Source organism: Hippichthys cyanospilos, chromosome 3 (genome assembly GCF_059441005.1).
Source record: "Hippichthys cyanospilos isolate Australia breed blue-spotted pipefish chromosome 3, RoL_Hcya_1.0, whole genome shotgun sequence".
NCBI lineage: Eukaryota > Metazoa > Chordata > Actinopteri > Syngnathiformes > Syngnathidae > Hippichthys > Hippichthys cyanospilos.
Window position 1 is genome coordinate 5,466,537 of NC_142371.1, and position 17,569 is coordinate 5,484,105.

Below are 17,569 nucleotides of genomic sequence, written 5' to 3' on the forward strand. Positions count from 1 at the left end.
GCTCTGCATTATGCACCACGTTCCACAGACTATTTTCCAGCTTTCCAGTAAATAAAATAAAACACACACACACACACACACACACACACACACACACATACAAACTTGCCAAACAGCTGTGTAATTACACATCAAGTATGCACACACATGTACACGCATCAATACAGTAATTGTCAATAGCATTTTATTAAGAAACATTATGCTCCCATGCACCAAAATAAAAATGTCAAATGTTTTTGGTATTTTATTTTAATGGGAAAAAAAAAGTTTACTGTCAACTTTGTTCCACCTACCTTGGTGGGAATGCGTGCAGTCAGGAGGTACACTCGATGGGACGCAAGAGCCTGAGAGAAAAAAATAGAAGGGAAAATGATGAGTCTGTGCCTGTAAATACAATATGCTCTTTAGCGGTAAATACACAATATGATCAGCACTTAAAAGGAAGTGATACAAAAGACAAGCAGGCTCTTCTGTTGACTCATCAGGATGAAAATGCTGCGACTGGAAATTTTTTTGTCAAAGACAAAAAAAAAGAAACAATGAAAATCTTTGCTCAACATTTAATGCTCTTTACTTAAGCTATATTATACATACAGTGTTTGTTGAATTAACTTCTCTTACCAGACTACATAGAAAACATGAAGATGAGCATACATGGAACGCGTACACTTAACATTGCTATGCAGAAAATCTGCCTTTAAAGGTCATTGTACAGTATGTTATTGAGATGCTGACAGAGCATGAAATTGTTACAAAAAGGATTTGAAGAACACATGAATTCCCCAAATTGTTTATATGGTAATTATTAGTGACATTATGATCTAAAACAATAGCTACTACCATAAAGAACTTTGACCTTTGAAACAACTGAAATTAGAACAATCAACCAAGGTATGCATGTGGCTTTAGATGTGTTGATGAGTTGAGAATGACATACAGTATTCCGATGGCTTTATCTCTATATCTTTACCAGATATTTCCTTGTCAAAAAAGATACATACTTGAAGCTGACCTTTAAATAAATTACACATATTTTTATTGGCACCCTGCTAAGAAGCACTTTTATTTTTCATAAAACTGACACTGTAAGGTTTATCCTATTTTTTTCCCATGTAAATCCCCTTTGGAGGCCCCCACCAAAGGTGGAACAGGCAATATTTAAGACCCGTCAACCCATTTGTTCAATACAGCCCGATAAATAGATTATTTGACATCATCATATTTATAAAGAGAATATGACAAGAATGACAAGACATCAGATGGGATGCCAAGTAGACATCAGGGTATACAGCAAATAAAACATGCAATAAAAGAAAAGTCAGAGTAAATGTTAGAGGGACTACAAGAAGACAAAAAAAACGTCACACTATTTTATCGTTAAGGGAAGAAGGAGGGGCGGGATGAGGGTTGCAGACAGAGACCTAGAGAAAAGTGGGAGGGGGGGGGGGGTTCAATACTACGCACGTTTCAAACATTTTTGTCCATCTGAGAATGTGCATTAACCACGACTGAAACTGCCAGTTTCCAAAATGTATAACAAAAACGCTTACTTTTCAAAGCGAGATTTACATTTGATCCAGAAAAAAAAACTGCTGTTTTACCATGGGCCACATTCAAAATGGAGCAACACTTCCTTAACAGATGCCAAATTGTACATACAGTTTGTGTTTTGGCTGTAGTTATGCATCTGACAGTGGGTGTGATAAAATTATGAATATCAATGACACAGCGTGAACTCCAATAAAGGAGAAGACAGATACAGTACATATGTGTGTCTTCTCTCTATGCACTACACCAGCATGACTTCCATATCCTTTTTGTTGAACTGTCACACCCTCATGATGCACTTAATGGGTTTCTATGGTAACAGTGGAGCCCAGGTCATACACAAATTTGTGAACACAAATATTACATTTCAACCAACAGTCACCCATGAAAGTGGCTACACGCAGTGTAAAGTCTTGCCTGAGAGTGTGAATGTGAGTTTTCGCTTCCTTGAACATCTCACCATGATGCCTTACAGTTGTGTCTGAATCACTGAAGAACCTCAGGAAATGAAGCCAATGCTTCATCTGATCCCTTTCAGCTGTGGCACATTCACAGGAAATATTTAACTGCAAACCTACCTATCCCTCCCTTCTTGAAAATGCTGTTGTCTATTCATCATGTCCTATAGTGCTATTTATGCTCTATTATTTGATTTATCTGGCACCAACTGGCACCAGTTTGCATACTGGAGACTCATTAATTCGTAGACTAGCTTAATTAACCTTTTAGCTGAGTTAATTCATTTGAGGAGTAAATTCATTTTTCGAGGAACATTTTTTTTTTGCAGGTTAAAAAGCTGAAGCAAGGGTTTTTATTAAATAATACATAAACAAAAGATATGACTAATTAATATTTTGATTTTCTTATAATTATTTTTTATTCTGAATTCACATTGGCTCTCAATCATTAACTGTGTGCACACACCAATTTGTATGCTATACGCACAAATGTTTGATTCATCAACATCTTCAAACTTCAGTATATGCACATTCTGTGTACAAATTGAGAGCATCCTTATACCATGTATACACACATAAATGGAGGAGTAGGGTTAGGTTTAGGGGGAGTCTGTGGGTGTACAAATATATATTTTCTTAGGGCTCTGTCAGCTCACATTTACTGTCAATAAAACACTAATAAATATGTTTCCAAGGTTGAGGTGGACAAGAGTAGGAGTGTGCATACGAATTTCATTGGCAATTGCTCTTCCCAAATTTGGATGTCCCAGAATTTGTTGAAACATAACACAAAAAAAAAATTCAATAATTTCTCATTTTTCTCATTGAGGAAGAACTTGAGTATAAACATCATTTTTACATATAGACCTAATATATAAGTGCCAATGATCAATCAAATCAAGTGTCCCTGTTATTTACAGTATGAACCAGACAGAGGCAAGAAAAGACTGCAAAACATCCAGGTTGGATGCTTTTGGAGGAGGCAGTCGGGAAATACGTCAAAGGAAGGAATGGCATCCACAAAGACTAAAAAGAAAGGAGGAAGAGGGAGGGGAATCGTTTTGATTTTGGCAGTACAGCCGCCTAAGTTTTCCCCAACTACCGAAACCCAACCACATGAACTTAAATGTCTAACTTCAAACCATGAAAAGGAATGACAATCCATTAATACCAGATATTTTCACCAGGTGTTAATGGTTCAGTTTATAAAAATATTCAGAATGGTGAATCCATATTTAGCTTTTCACAGCAGAATGTGTGGACAGGCTGGCAACAAAACAGTCTAAATTGAAATCAGAACCATTGTTTAGTTTGCTAGGAGGAACATGGCATTGTTCAGTGCTATGTGCTGACATTACCTGTGAACAAGAAACAAAAACAGCTTTGAATTTCTACTACATTATCCATCCATCCATCCACTTTCTATGGCCACTTATTCTGACGAGGGTCGCCAGTTCTTATCCCAGCAGGCGATGGGCAGTAGGCGGGGGACACCTTGAGCTGGCTGCCAGCCAATTGCAGGGTATAAAGGGACGGACAACCATTCACGCACCCAATCACATCTAAGGACAATTTAGAGTGTCCCATGCACATGATATACATGTTATTGGAATATGGGAGGAAGCCGGAGTGCCCAGAGAGAACCAATGTGGGCACCAGGAGAACATGCTAATTCGACACAAGAAGACCGGAGCTAGCTTCAACTTAACTCAGGACTGAACTGTGAGGCGGGTGTGCAAACCACCCTTCCAGCATGCCGCCACTCTTGCGTAATAATGATCCAAACATTTTATTAAATGATGTACCAGACAAGTTCCACTGGGAGGTTGTGTTGAGGCTCTGACTGTGTCATACTTAAACATCTGGTAGCGAAATTACCAAAACATAACAGCATGCAATTTAAAGCTTTTCCAGTATGAGCATGTCAGGACAACTCCACTTCAAAGCCAACACGGAAAGTATTCATCCTGACATGATGGCAGGAAAAGCAAACAGGACTTTAGGTTACATTAGGTTCGTTCGTTTTGGTTTCACAGTCAAGTCAAGCTAATTATTAACTTAACCAATTGTTTCTTTATCTGTAGGTTGACAAAGTGCACAAATGTGATTTCGGTCCAATCAATACTGACTGTGGCTATGACCTACAAACCTCATTCACTTGCTGACAATGAAAGCAGACAGCCATGATACCAACTCTGGTATTTCATTGGGGAAATAAAAAAAAAAAAAAACAGACATAACTATAGTGCACCATTCATGTTTAGCAAGTAAGTCACTTGTTATAAATCAACTGTACAAATGTTATACCTGTCTTGTGGGCAAATTAACAGGCATGCACCCACTTCATAATCTCTTTTCCAACACACCTCTTTGACTGTACTGAAAAACAAATTACCCAGATCAGCAAAATGTACAAACAATTCTATCCGCGTTTAAGCAATTCATTAACTCAGTCTGAACACGGGTATGGCGATAACTGAGTAATGTTTCTTTGATAATGAAGCAAATTCTATTATGGTATATTCAAAAAACACAGTCACACTGAAGCCTGAAGACTGGAACAAAATAAGGAAAAGATCTGAAAGATTAAATCAGTCATCAATCAGAACTATGGCACGATACAAAGCTGATGATTGTATGCAATTCCCATTAAGACTGTTTCAGTGACCATGACCCTGACCCAATCAGTCATTAAAATGAAAGACTGTGGGAGGAGCTTACCAGAGGCCAGACTCTACCGCGTGGTAATGTTTCCCTTGGGATACATTATTGAGGTTATTGTGAGCTTCAAATATGCTAAAACTGCCAATATAAAAAATGCTATTGGTTATTGGTGAGCCTGATAAAACACCACATTTTAGTGGCACATAGAGCATCTTTCCAGTGCTTGTGAATCTGAGCTATTCTTTTTCCGAAAAATCAATTGCATTTAGAAAAATGCATATAAGATTAACTAATTGATTAGTGTGCAACTTTCCTTGACTCCTTTGTGTAGTGGATCATAAGATATTTCTTAATTGATTTAATTACTCGCACATTGCTGTATCAGACTGTCGTATATGTCACAATACAGACAATCCTAAAAAGCAAACAGTATGTGGCAATAAATAAATAAAATAAACCTTCAGTAAGAGTCTTTGTCAAGGAAAAACACACTCCCACACACTGTCTTTTATTTGGACCATGAGATCAAGAGATTAAATCCTAAATGGAGGACTCCGTTGCAAGTTATGAAAGGCAGTCAAATTTCTATAAATGAGTAACACCATTTCACAATGCCTGGCACAATGGCAAAGTTCCTGGCGGCTCTCCATCTTGTTTTCATTTGTTTAGTCAACATCCACAATTGCAGCAAAACAAATTCGAACTGTCTTTCTCAGAATAACTATTATGACTATAACTAGTGTGTATATATATACATATATACACATATACACACACACATATATATATATATATACATATATATATATATATATATATATATATATATATATATATATATATATATATATATACACACACACACATATACATATATACATATATATATACATATACATATATATATATATATATATATATATATATACATATATATATATATATATATATATATATATATACACATATATATATATATACATATATATATATATATATATATATATATATATATATATATACATATATATATATATATATATATATATATATATATATATATATATACATATATATATATATATATATATATATATATATATATATACATATATATATATATATATATATATATATATATACATACATATATATATATATACATATATATATATATATATATATATATACATATATATATATATATATATATACATATATATACATATATATATATATATATATACATATATATATATATATATATATATATATATATATATATATACATATATATATATACATATATATATATATATACATATATATATATACATATATATATATATATATATATATATATATATATATATATATATATATATATATATATATATATATATATATATATATACACTTCTACTCAGTGTTTTCTGGGCAGACAATATTATCTTAACTTCCATCTTGCCATCTTCAAAGAAGGTCGGTGAGAGCATCTATCAAGGTTTAGTGCTGCCGGGACATATGAAGGGCACTGTAAGGTCTCCATTCACAGTCAAAGCAGTTCACAGCAGGAAAATTAAGAAAGCATTATGTGTATTTGACATACAACTAGATGTGTAGTTGAAATAATGACATTCAGGTCATTATTCATCAATAAAGGCTACGAAAGTTGATAGGTGGACTCAGTTTGTAGTAGTCAATCTAAATGTTAGGGCAGGGGTGTCCAAACTTGGTCCTCGAGAGCCGGTATCCTGCATGTTTTCCAGGTTTCTTTTCTTGACAAACCACAGGATCGTTATCAGGCTGATCATTTGAATCAAGTGCGTGGGAGAACGAACTTGCAAAACATGCAGGATATTGGCCCTCGAGGACCGAGTTTGGACACCCCTGGCATTAGGGCAAGTAAATTGGTCATAATTCCTACTTTGAATAAAATGTTTCCATATATCAGGCAGAAAAATAGGCAGGTGTTCTATATATTCATTATATCAACCTCCTCCTTGTCATTGAGCACAAGAGGGTTATAAATTGGTTATAACATTTCTGTAAATTCCAGACTATAAACCACTATTTTTTTCCCTATATTTTGAACCCTGTAGCTTTTAATATGATTCAGTTTTATTAAGTTTTACTGGAGTGCTTCAATGAGACAATACGTTCACCCACTCTTGACACATCTGACCAATATAATTACTGTACACGTCACGGCAGACCAATGAAATTGTCCAAGTTCGCCCTCCTACTGAATATTAATCAGCTCATTAAAACGCTCACAAGGGCAGAAACCGGGTAATGAGTGATAAAACAATGAGCGTAGTTTTGTGTTTAGCAATTGAGAGCATTAAACTAAGTCAACAATTAATTTCTAGATGTGATAATTTAGGGAAAAAATGAAGTTAAATCCTATATTAGCATTAGAACTGTTATGGAAGTTAATATTGAAAATATTAAACATAAATTGTTAGTTTTATCCATCCATGCATCCATCTTCTATAGCCACTTATCCTCACTGGTCGAGGGCTTGTTGTTGCCTATGTTAGGTTTATAGAGTTTTCAATAAAATAAATGTTTATAGACTGGCACAATGCCAAATTGGTTAGCACATCTGCCTCACAATGCAGAGGTCGTCTGTTCACTTTCGGCTTTGGCCTTCCTATGTGGAGTTTGCATGGTTTACCCTTGCCTGCAAGGGTTTTCTTCTGTTTCCTCCCACATTCATGTCACACATGCACGATAGGTATATTGAACATTCTAAATTGTCTTAAGGTGTGTTTGTGGGGGTGAATGGTTGAGGCTTTCTCTTCCCTGCAATTGGCTAGCAACCGGTTCAGGGTGTATCACGCCTACTGCCCGAAGATAGCAGGGATTTGTCCCAGCACGCCTATGACCCTTGTGAGGATAAACGGTCAAGATAACATTTGGAATGGCCATTTTCCTCAGGATAATATAAACAGAATGCAGGATTTTTGAAAAAGAATTCTACTTATTACATTTCACAATACATTTGACACTTTATTTCCCCAATTCACAATTTGTGTGCAACATCTCCAAATGACAATCAGCTAATACCATCCCAATTATAGTTTTGTAATTCATTGATATGTTGGCTTTCCTTATGTATTTATTCCAGAATCAGCTTTTTCTATTTTCCGTAGCAACAACTGCTCATTGTTTATTTGAGTGTGGTCAAGCAGTTTAGTCACTGGGACAATCTCATGCTCTCTGCCTGTATGAAATACCGCAGTTCACTGAAAACGCTCACAGTTTCCCACATATTTGCATTGTTCTGACTGCATTTGTCTCCATTGGTGTAAGGGTTTTCTCAGATAACAAAAGGCAATTTTTAAGTGATACATAGTTTTATATTACTACGGTGCAAAACTTCGATGACTATATTTCATTTTGATATAAGATTGACTGCTGCACAGTAATGAGAATACTATATAACTGACAAGTACAATTTTCTTCCACACCAACTTGTTTCCTGCCATAAGCTTCCCACTTCACACAGCTGCCAAATCATTTAGTGAATGCTGGAAATGTGAAAGTAATGTTCATCCTTTCTGCTCATGTTCCTAGATGACTCATGCCGGTTTTAACAATGACAAAATGACTTGAAAAATAGTTGTGTGACGACCTTATCTATCATCTTACTCATTTTGTAAGCCTGACCACTTAGTGCCAGGGATACCTTACATGGACAAAAGCCAAAAGCCTAAGGAAAAATAAATAATACCAATTAAAGGTTTGTCAAAGAGTATAAGAAAAGTCCTTTTCTGTTCCAACATGGCTATGGTGGGAAAATTGAGTCAAAATGTATTTGGAATAATTCTCAGTGACTAGACACAAATTCAACTGACTTATAGAAGCTTTACTATACTACTAAAAAAAGAATGATATATATATATATATATATATATATATATATATATATATATATATATATATATATATATATATATATATATATATATACACACACACACACACACACACACATATATATACATATACACACACACACACACACACACACATTTATATCTCAACTGGGAATATAATATTTATGTTAATGGTTAATCAGTTAATGGTTCAAACTGCTGTTGCTATTTGGCTCATTGACACTCGGTCAAGAATTACTCGGTGAACCTGATGAATGAGCCTCCAAGTTAGTCTAAATATATTGTACATGTTGGACAGCAGAATGTGAGTTTATCATGCCACTAAAGTTGCTGTAAACAAGATATGAGCTGTTGTTTTTCTACATTTAAATTAATTGAAGTCATTCACACACAACTAAGTCAGAAATGTAATAAATGACTGCCAGTTTGCTTCACATTATCTGCGCTGTTAGATTTCCAACAGTGAGTGCAAAGTACTATTCAGTGCATGCATGCCAAAGTATTAAGACTGTGGGGAATTAATTTAAAAGCTGGTAGCTGCACATGAGGTCCATGAGGGACAGAAAGATAATGAAGCTTCTTGGCTTAATGGACTCAACTCAGTTCGAAATCTGTTCCACTGGTATTACTAATAAAATCTGCATTGACCTAAATAAAACATTTTTTCCACCAAGTATAACATCTTAACATGGTTCAATGTGGTGCGGTTGAGACTGGTAAATCCCAATCTGTCTTGACCAAAGGTTGACAATATTGACAACTGTTTGAACAGCATAAATAGTGACATCATACAACCAGGGAGTGGAGAGCACTATGCCCCTTGGAAAACACCCGTTCCCAGAGTAGTACATGAGCACCAGTGAGAATTTTTCGAATGCTGCCACTGTCGCAATTATAAGATGTCAAAAACTAAATTGTTGATAGGCGTCACATTTTTTGATGGCATGCGGCATTAACCTGTCAGATGGGTCAATTTGTTCGGATTTGTTGGATTTATTATTATACTGGGAAACTTGGTGAAAACAGTGTTAACAGTCAGCCCTAAAAATTAGATTTGAGGAGGAAGCCGATTGGAATCAGACATGCCTGCAGTCTGAGAGATATTGTGGCAAAACGTAAATCATCAATCATTATTTGGAAATATTTCGGATGGGAAAATAACAGAACCTGAGTAAAGAGTTGTGGTTGTCGTGCTCACTTAGTAAAAATTGTGATTATGCAAGATGAATAACATGGCGTTTCTCAATCAATCTGTAGAAGTTACAGTTGCATTTGAGACATGCACATGCATACACATATTTGCAGTTATTTATAGGGTGATAACAATCATTGGGGCTCCCCCAATGCATTTTATGTACTCCCTTAAAGACATAGTTCTGATGATGGGTCTGAGTCAATATATTAATTTATCCTTGGACTGAAGGTTATAGTAAGCTTTAATGTGATGGGGAGAATATCTTTCAAATGTTAACAATAAATAAGTCAGAGGAATGTGAGACAGTTTCATGAAATGTTAACAAAAAGCAGACAGTTATTTAATGGAACTATGCTTGAAAACAGCAGCAGACTCACCAAGACTCGATTCTCTGTCTTGTCTCCTTTGATCTCCAGTTTGACTCTTTTCCTCAGTGACAATTTCACCTTCCTCCCTACTGCATCCCGCATGCTCTCTACAAACAAAAAGACGAAAGAGTTCAAGTCAGCATTGGCATTTATTTGAAATAGAGCACTAGCAGGGATGAATAAAATAATACATTGTATGAAGTTCACATCGTTGCATTCCAGTGTTAAATCGGAATATGTTACATTGGAATTTCTCCCTCAGGATTAAAGGGGGTTAATGCTTATATCGATTGTGGAAAATAATAACCAATATGTGGACCAACTGAATGATGTACCAATGTCCCAGGAAATGACCATGTTCTGAGTATTACTATTACTAAAGAGTTAACTATCAAATTACTTTAGATGGTAACAGCAGTTATATAAAGCAGTAAAAAAATATGTAGAATGTTACTGCACTCAGACACACATATTATGCAGCGTATGCTCCCTTCAGGTTGATTGTTCACACCCAGGAGAAGCACCAAAGTTGGCAAGCTGTCCTAGAGAGCAGAAGTGGGTCAGCTGCTTCTCCACGCTCTTCACACTACCACTCATCCATTCAGAGGGAGAATATACTTGAGCACATCTGTGCTGGCATGTATATCTTTGCCTACAGGCTTTTTCAGATCAAAAGGAAACAAATAATTAGGAAAAGCACTAAAAACAGTTCATCCGACTAACATGAGCGTCATTTCCTTGTGTAAAATCTTGCTGTCTGTACGCAACATGAGACCCTGAATATTTTAATGAGCTGGAGCAGAAAGAAACATTTTTTATCCCCCTGATTAAACTCATCTGAAACAGTGGTGCTAATTTTACCAGCCAGCCACCCCGTGGATTGAGTTACAGCATGTGCACTTGGGTTTAATTGGGAACATGAACCTCTAGTTCAAATTGACTCTTGTTTATAGAGTCCTAGTAGATACAAAGAGGTGTACTTTTGAGTAAATATCATATACTAATCGCATTAAGGAGACTGGATCTCGGAATGTCAGTGTCTTTCATACGTATCTGTTTTGTCTCTGCATCAAAGGTATGTATATGTATCCACTGCCTAGGGTTAAAATTGGCAATAAAACAAGTGATCATTACCATGTTTGTTTGATTGCACAAATCACATTACCTTAAAATTATTCATTAAAAAAAAAAAGCACAATGAATGCTACCATATAAAAAGTGAAAAACGACTGACAGATTTTCCAGATATTTAGTCTATCATGAACCACAGTATTCACTCATACGACTGGGCAGTAAGTCAAAAAATATATTGTTTAACCTTATTGGCCACATTGAATTTGATCACATCTTGTTTTTAAATTGCAAGTTTTAAAACATTTGCGCTGAAAAATAGTTAAACTATAGAATAGTTCCACGGGTTACTCAATTTTCTTCAACTGTACAACAAATTCAGAAGATTATAAAATAACACATTGAATGAGTTTACAGTCTTGAGTGTTTGAGAATGTATGTAAGGTGTAGAAAATGTTTTAAATAATTTCTTGGGAATAATGAAGGCACCTTTAAAATGTGACCATAATCATTTAGATTTGCTCCAACAGGCGGAGTTAACATCATTGCGACTTGCAACTTGGAACACTGCATGATGAAAGGATTGATGGCTCCTTTACTCCTGTGGATTTACAACTACTTAGTGGCAGCTAAACTGTTAATACTAAACTGTATGTGCTGGCAGTAGTGGCAGTTTATACATGCATAGTAGGTTAATTGTGCACTCTAAATTGTCAATAGATGTGAATGCCTTTATATACGTTGCAACTGACTGGCAAACAGGTAGAGTATATCCTGCCCCTCACCAAATATCAGCTAAGAGGCAGACTTCTGATAGAAATTAATAGAAACATTTATTCTTTTTGTCCTCTTTATGTTTTTCTTTTCTACAATGTTCAAAAACAGACAAGAAGCAAAACAAAATACATCCCAAACCCCAGATGCAATCAGAGCCTTCTTTTATTGGCTGCAAGAATGTAGATACATAAAAATGAGCCAATGCATGTTGCTACTAAAAGAACTAAAAAGACAAGTTATATTGGCATGTGAATAATTTCACCAAATGTGTACACTTTATGGTAAGTGAACAAATTGAAAATTTGAGTTGCCTTTCTGCAAGCACGTGGCTCATAAACTGATGGGATGGAATATTTTGCATGACACTGAATCACCGGCATCAGTGAATGAATGTTCCGAACAAGGGTGATCATCCACACAACGCCTCACATGACATGTGATTATGACACATTCCTTATTGTGCTCAATGACTGCATGGTAGTGTCGATTATTTCCCTATACTGCACCATAAATATAAGATTCATTGTGTGGATGATGCACAAGACAAGCCAATATAGCCAGTGAAGTCATCTCTGATGAAGTGCCTCCATATCATTTCCTGAACACCGCATGTCCCATTAAAAGGGTGAAGGGTTTGTCCATAGATGGGATGGAAAGTGCTAGTGCTTGCCCAAGATTGCACCAAGGTGTCAAATACTAACTGCTTGGTCAAACAAAGACAGTTAAACACGCAGCAGCATAACTGGGGGAAAAGTAAACGTCAAATGAAACAGTATGTGGGGGTCAGAGTAGCACAAAACGAGTCTTATAGTTTTAAAGCTGCAACTAAACACCATGGACAGACAGTCACGTCAAACTGGCTACACTTCTTTTATACTTATGGGTACAATGGTTTTTCACTGAGATGCTACATTTGAAAAGGGTGTCAGAATTTGTGTCTGTAAACCTATATCCAACCACTCATCATTGGATGATTGTAAAATGTTTAAACTCCACTGCAGTTGACAAACTGTTTCAATAACATTCCATTAGTGCTGACAGCTGTCAGAAAGAAGATATGTTTTTAAAGTCAACAGCAACAATGATAATTTATTTTTTGGGCTTGTCGGCTGGAGTAAATATTTGTTACTTGCTATATAGTAGAGGCATGTAGATGGTAATCAATCACATTGCCTTTGTGTATTTCAGGTAACATATTTTTTTAAATATTTTAACAGTTCATTCTTAAAGGGGGAGTCAAGTCAAAATGCTATTTGTAAAACCAGACTAGACTAAACACAGCATTATGATTAGTAATTGTTTGGGGAATAGGGAATGAGTTAAATAGCAAAATACACCTGATTTTAACCTTCTGGGCGGCCATTTTGCCACTTGCTCTTGTCCATAAATGACATTACAGGCTCAGGTGACAACAAGCCACGGCTCAGCTGTTTTCTGAATTTGTTCCTGTGGCATTTGGAAGTTAGAAATGTACTGTGACAGGGAATTCTTGATGTTTGATTTTTTGCTGTGCGCAACTAATTTATTCCCATTTAAAAAATCATCATCATCATCATTCTAGTCCACAGATTTGTCCCACAAAAGATTTGGTCATAAATGTATTTAATTATAATTGTTAAAGTTAAATTACATTTTGTAGTCCTGGTGGTACTTTCAAAAGCACTCACCGCCTTTATACCCAACTACCACCAGAATTAAGGTTATACCAGCACATTGTGGGCCTTGGAAAAGGACCATGATACTCAATAACAAATTTGTTTTGGCTCATTTGTGTAGGCTGTGCTGCAGTTATCTTCGTATCTGCAGTAAAAGCACTTGTGAGTACCATTGTGCAAAGGAATCTAAACATGACTTGTCCATAGTTAAGCAGGACTGCTTCTCCAACTGAGACAATCACACTATTGTCTGCCACTGTCGGGCACAATGAGAGGCTGTGCAGTGTTGCAGGGGAACAACACGCCACGTTCGCACCGACCACTACACATGCACACGCGTGGGTCTGACATGAGCGTTGAACACATGGCCACAAAAGCTGAGCTTTACTCACCTAGGAGCTCTTTGGGGACCTCTGACACGTCCTCGCTCATTTTGTGCTCACTTCAGTATCCACAGCACGACGCTGAGTTTTTTTCTTTTCTTTTTTTTCGTTGGGGTAGGAATGAAGGCAAAAGAGGGAGAAAGCCAAGTGTAAGGTAGTGCCACACTACCGCCTCGCCGGTGTTTCTCGTGCCGGTTACATGCTCGTATTCCCCCGCAGTGTCCGGACAATATGTCGGCTTGGATCCGTGGAGAGCATCGCTTTGTTGTAAGCCAAGGGGTTTTAGGATGACGTGAGTTGGCAGAGAGAAAAGTACGCTGAGGAGCCCAGATGAACCGTATCTCCGGAGGCACGACGGGACAACATCCTCCCTCGCTGTCTCCCTACCGTAAAGCTGTCTGTGGTTGTTCCGCGACAGCCAATGGTGGAGACCGGGAGTATGAGCCCCTCCCAGGCCAATGATGCGACAGAACCGATCGTGGCTTTGCAAAAGGGGGCGGTGGTTGTGCTCGTGTCAGACGGATGATAATGAGCTTTTAAAGTAGGCTGCTACTACAAGGAAAACCGACCCGGAGCGGAAGACCAAGCCTAAGCTTAACGGCTCACGTAAACTGACGTAAATTAAAGCCGATCATTTTCTAAATAGTACAGTCAAGGAAAAGTTGTTCTTTTCAATTATCTTAAAAGACAACAAGTGCAGACATGTCTGTCTGCTTTTCTCTTTTTCTTCATTAAAATAAATGAACTCGAGAAAGGAGATTGTGACATCTTGTGGTTCATTAATGAATTGCAGGGGCTTAGCCCCCCCCCCTCCCCTCCCCTCTTTCCCCCCATTCTCCATGACGTCGCACATACTTCCGGGTGGCGAAAGCCCTCCGTAGTCATAGCTATTTCAATAAAAACGAAATTGTGGAGAACTAACAAACACACACACACACACACACACAAAAATAGTGTAAACATATTTGACTGATATCTGAAGCTTTAATATTCAGTATTATAAATTACAGATTATTGGATAGTGCAATTTTTGCAAAATGTGATTTTTATTTAGATTCACTGTATATTCAATTACTTTCAGATATCAATTGAGGACTGGAATGTATATAATTACCAAAAGAATAGGTTTCATCAATGCAAAGTATAGTTTTGAAATGTAGTCATTGGTCAAATGAGAATAAATGTGTTAAAGTACAGTTTGGTTCCTGCCTTTCAATCTCTTTAAGTCTTTTGTGCAGTTTCCCTGCCATGGAGTTCAGCTGACAAGCGCCTAACATGCGTGGCAGTTTCTCCAGCTGCTCCTTTGGGGCGTTATTGAGCCACATCCTTATTCGATGCAAATGATGATGTCGCCGTGAATTTTGAAGCAAGAAGATACGCATGGCATCCCTTTCCTCCCCCGACTTGTCGATATATCTGTTGAGAAAGGGATTGATAATAAATGCTATAATGAACCTACCGCAAATACTTCAGTGTACAGTACAGACTTAAGTGAGGGCTCACCTGTTTAGAAATCTCTTCATTTTCACCAGGCGCATTCTGTGCATACTAAAAAATCTTGACAAGAAGGTCCTAAGCAGGTCACCTGGAGAGGAAAGCCAAAGCATCAATACTAGAAAAATCAGTGATGCCAAAGAATACCTTATTCAATGATGGTGTGGAAAATGTATGGAACAAAAAACCTTTATTCCTTCAATTGTTTGTTGGATGACAAGTTTAGACATTGACTACAGTGTTCCTGTTCCTGTTTACATTTCTACACTAATTGTTTATTTTCTTGCAGTCTGCTCAAAATAAATTAGTAAAACTGGGAATTTATATTCAGAATTAATTCATATTACTAATTTTGCCCAAATCTTGACTCATCTCGTTCTCAGGGACTTAATTTCATGAGATATAATGTCTTGTGGGATTTTATGTCTCTTATGATATGATAATAATGTCTTGTGGGATTTTATGTCTTTTATGTCCCATCCCTAATGGTTCATGTTATTGCTAAATGCAGTGCCTACAGCCAAGAGTGGCAAGACTTTCTTAAAGCCCAATTGTAAATGGATTAGTGTTTCTACACTAGCTGTCCCAGTTAGAGTCTGTTCCACATTCATAAGCGTGTTGAATCAGACCAAACGTGAAGCAGGTTACAGGGTACATCAAAGAGAAAAAACATTACCTCCATTTGCTAGGTCCTCACAGAGGCCACACGTTGTGTCATGTGCTGCAGTGCCATTGAGGAGCACAATCTGCCCATCGACACACTCTTTGTGCTTGGCACACGCCTCCACGGCAGAAGAAGAGGCAGAGAAAAAGCCACTTTTGCATTTTTGACATACCGTGTTATTTTGTGATGTACCTGGGGGAAAAAAATAAACTTGCTAATTTCACAGGCAACCAATTTCACATGGGGGTCAATGAATCTAACATACATGTTAATGGATTAAAACCCATGCAAAAAAGAAAATATGCAAATTCAACAAAGTATTGGGTCTGTGCTGAGATCAGCTGCTTACCAACTACTACGTTGGTTATTTGGGGCTTTGTTATTAAATGCAACACGAGGAGGATAAACCAGAGCGTGTCCAGTGGGCAAGTACAAACTGTGTGCCTCATAAAACCTACCTAGCAAAAAAAAATAAACAAATGTCTGGCACAAGCTTGTAAATTTGTACTTGCAAGCTGTAGCTAAAGCAGCCAGCCATGGATTTTCTATCACTACCAGTACTTGGATGGGCCAGTCGTTAACTGAACAACTGGTTAACAACGAGTGCTGGGTCCAGAATGGGAAAAAAATGCAACCCGTTTATTATAATAGCGTTGTCTTTTTATATATATATATATATATATATATATATATATATATATATATATATATATATATATATATATATATATATATATATATATATATATATATATATATATATATATATATATATATATATATATATATATATATATATATATATATATATATATATATATATATATATATATATATATATTTGTTGTTGCTTGTTTACTTAAAACGTTAAAAGGATTGAAATGTACACCTTTAATCAGGACGCCGTATCCGTGGGCGCAGTTTAAATGATTGTAGCAGTAGTCTGCCGTCGTCATGTAGTAACCCTCCTTGCAGCGACACACTCTATTGTTGCGGGGGCCGCACTCGATCTCCACCTCCTTGTTGCCGCTGTTGCAGAACTTGTTGCAGTATAGACACTTGGGCAGGTAGTTCCATAGCTCCGTGAAGTGGCCCTCTGTGCACGGCTTGCACTGCGTCTGCGTGGCTACAGTGCAGTAGGCAGACATGTGAGTGCCGGGAGGACACTTGTTGCACGCGAGGGTCTTCCCGGTGGATGGATCTCTGTACTCAAACGTGGGAGGGGACTCTGTTGCCGAGTCGTGACAGAGAACGCCACATATCAGCAAGACCAGCAGCGACACGAATAGCTGTGGAAAACACGGCTGATAAAAGGTAAGTCAGTTTTTTACGAGTGACTTTGAACGCAACGCGATCCCTCTACTTACCATGGTGATGTTGAGTTTCA

General features: G+C 36.9%; 2 protein-coding genes across 4 annotated transcripts in view; both read right to left on the reverse strand.

Annotated features, from left to right (window-relative positions):
* LOC148425592 (F-actin-uncapping protein LRRC16A-like) overlaps nucleotides 1-14,426 on the reverse strand; it is a 52,070-nt gene extending 37,644 nt beyond the window's left edge. For 2 of the 3 annotated variants that reach the window (XM_088410774.1, XM_088410773.1), the window contains exons 1-3: nucleotides 14,034-14,426; nucleotides 10,148-10,245; nucleotides 290-344 (exon numbers count right to left, since the gene is read on the reverse strand). In XM_088410774.1, coding sequence (XP_088266900.1) covers nucleotides 290-344; nucleotides 10,148-10,245; nucleotides 14,034-14,073 — 193 coding nt within the window. In that variant the 5' untranslated portion in view covers nucleotides 14,074-14,426. The remainder of the gene's footprint in view (nucleotides 1-289; nucleotides 345-10,147; nucleotides 10,246-14,033) is intronic. The other variant, XM_088410772.1, reaches the window with a different exon arrangement.
* A 661-nt stretch (nucleotides 14,427-15,087) lies between these two features.
* Nucleotides 15,088-17,560, reverse strand: LOC148425593 (uncharacterized). The gene is made up of 5 exons (XM_088410458.1): nucleotides 17,550-17,560; nucleotides 17,072-17,486; nucleotides 16,195-16,374; nucleotides 15,528-15,609; nucleotides 15,088-15,440 (listed from the first exon to the last, which is right to left on the reverse strand). The coding sequence occupies exons 1-5, from the start codon at nucleotides 17,550-17,552 to the stop codon at nucleotides 15,185-15,187; spliced, it is 936 nt and encodes a 311-aa protein (XP_088266584.1). The 5' UTR covers nucleotides 17,553-17,560; the 3' UTR covers nucleotides 15,088-15,184.
* Nucleotides 17,561-17,569: the final 9 nt, after the last annotated feature.

Excerpts from the sequence above, each read along its gene's own strand:
- LOC148425593 (XM_088410458.1), bottom strand. Across the intron at positions 16,375-17,071 it reads ATACGGCGTCCTGATTAAAG|GTACATCACAAAATAACACG; the intron begins GTGTACATTTCA and ends TTTTTCCCCCAG. Across the intron at positions 15,610-16,194 it reads TGAGGACCTAGCAAATGGAG|GTGACCTGCTTAGGACCTTC; the intron begins GTAATGTTTTTT and ends TTTCCTCTCCAG.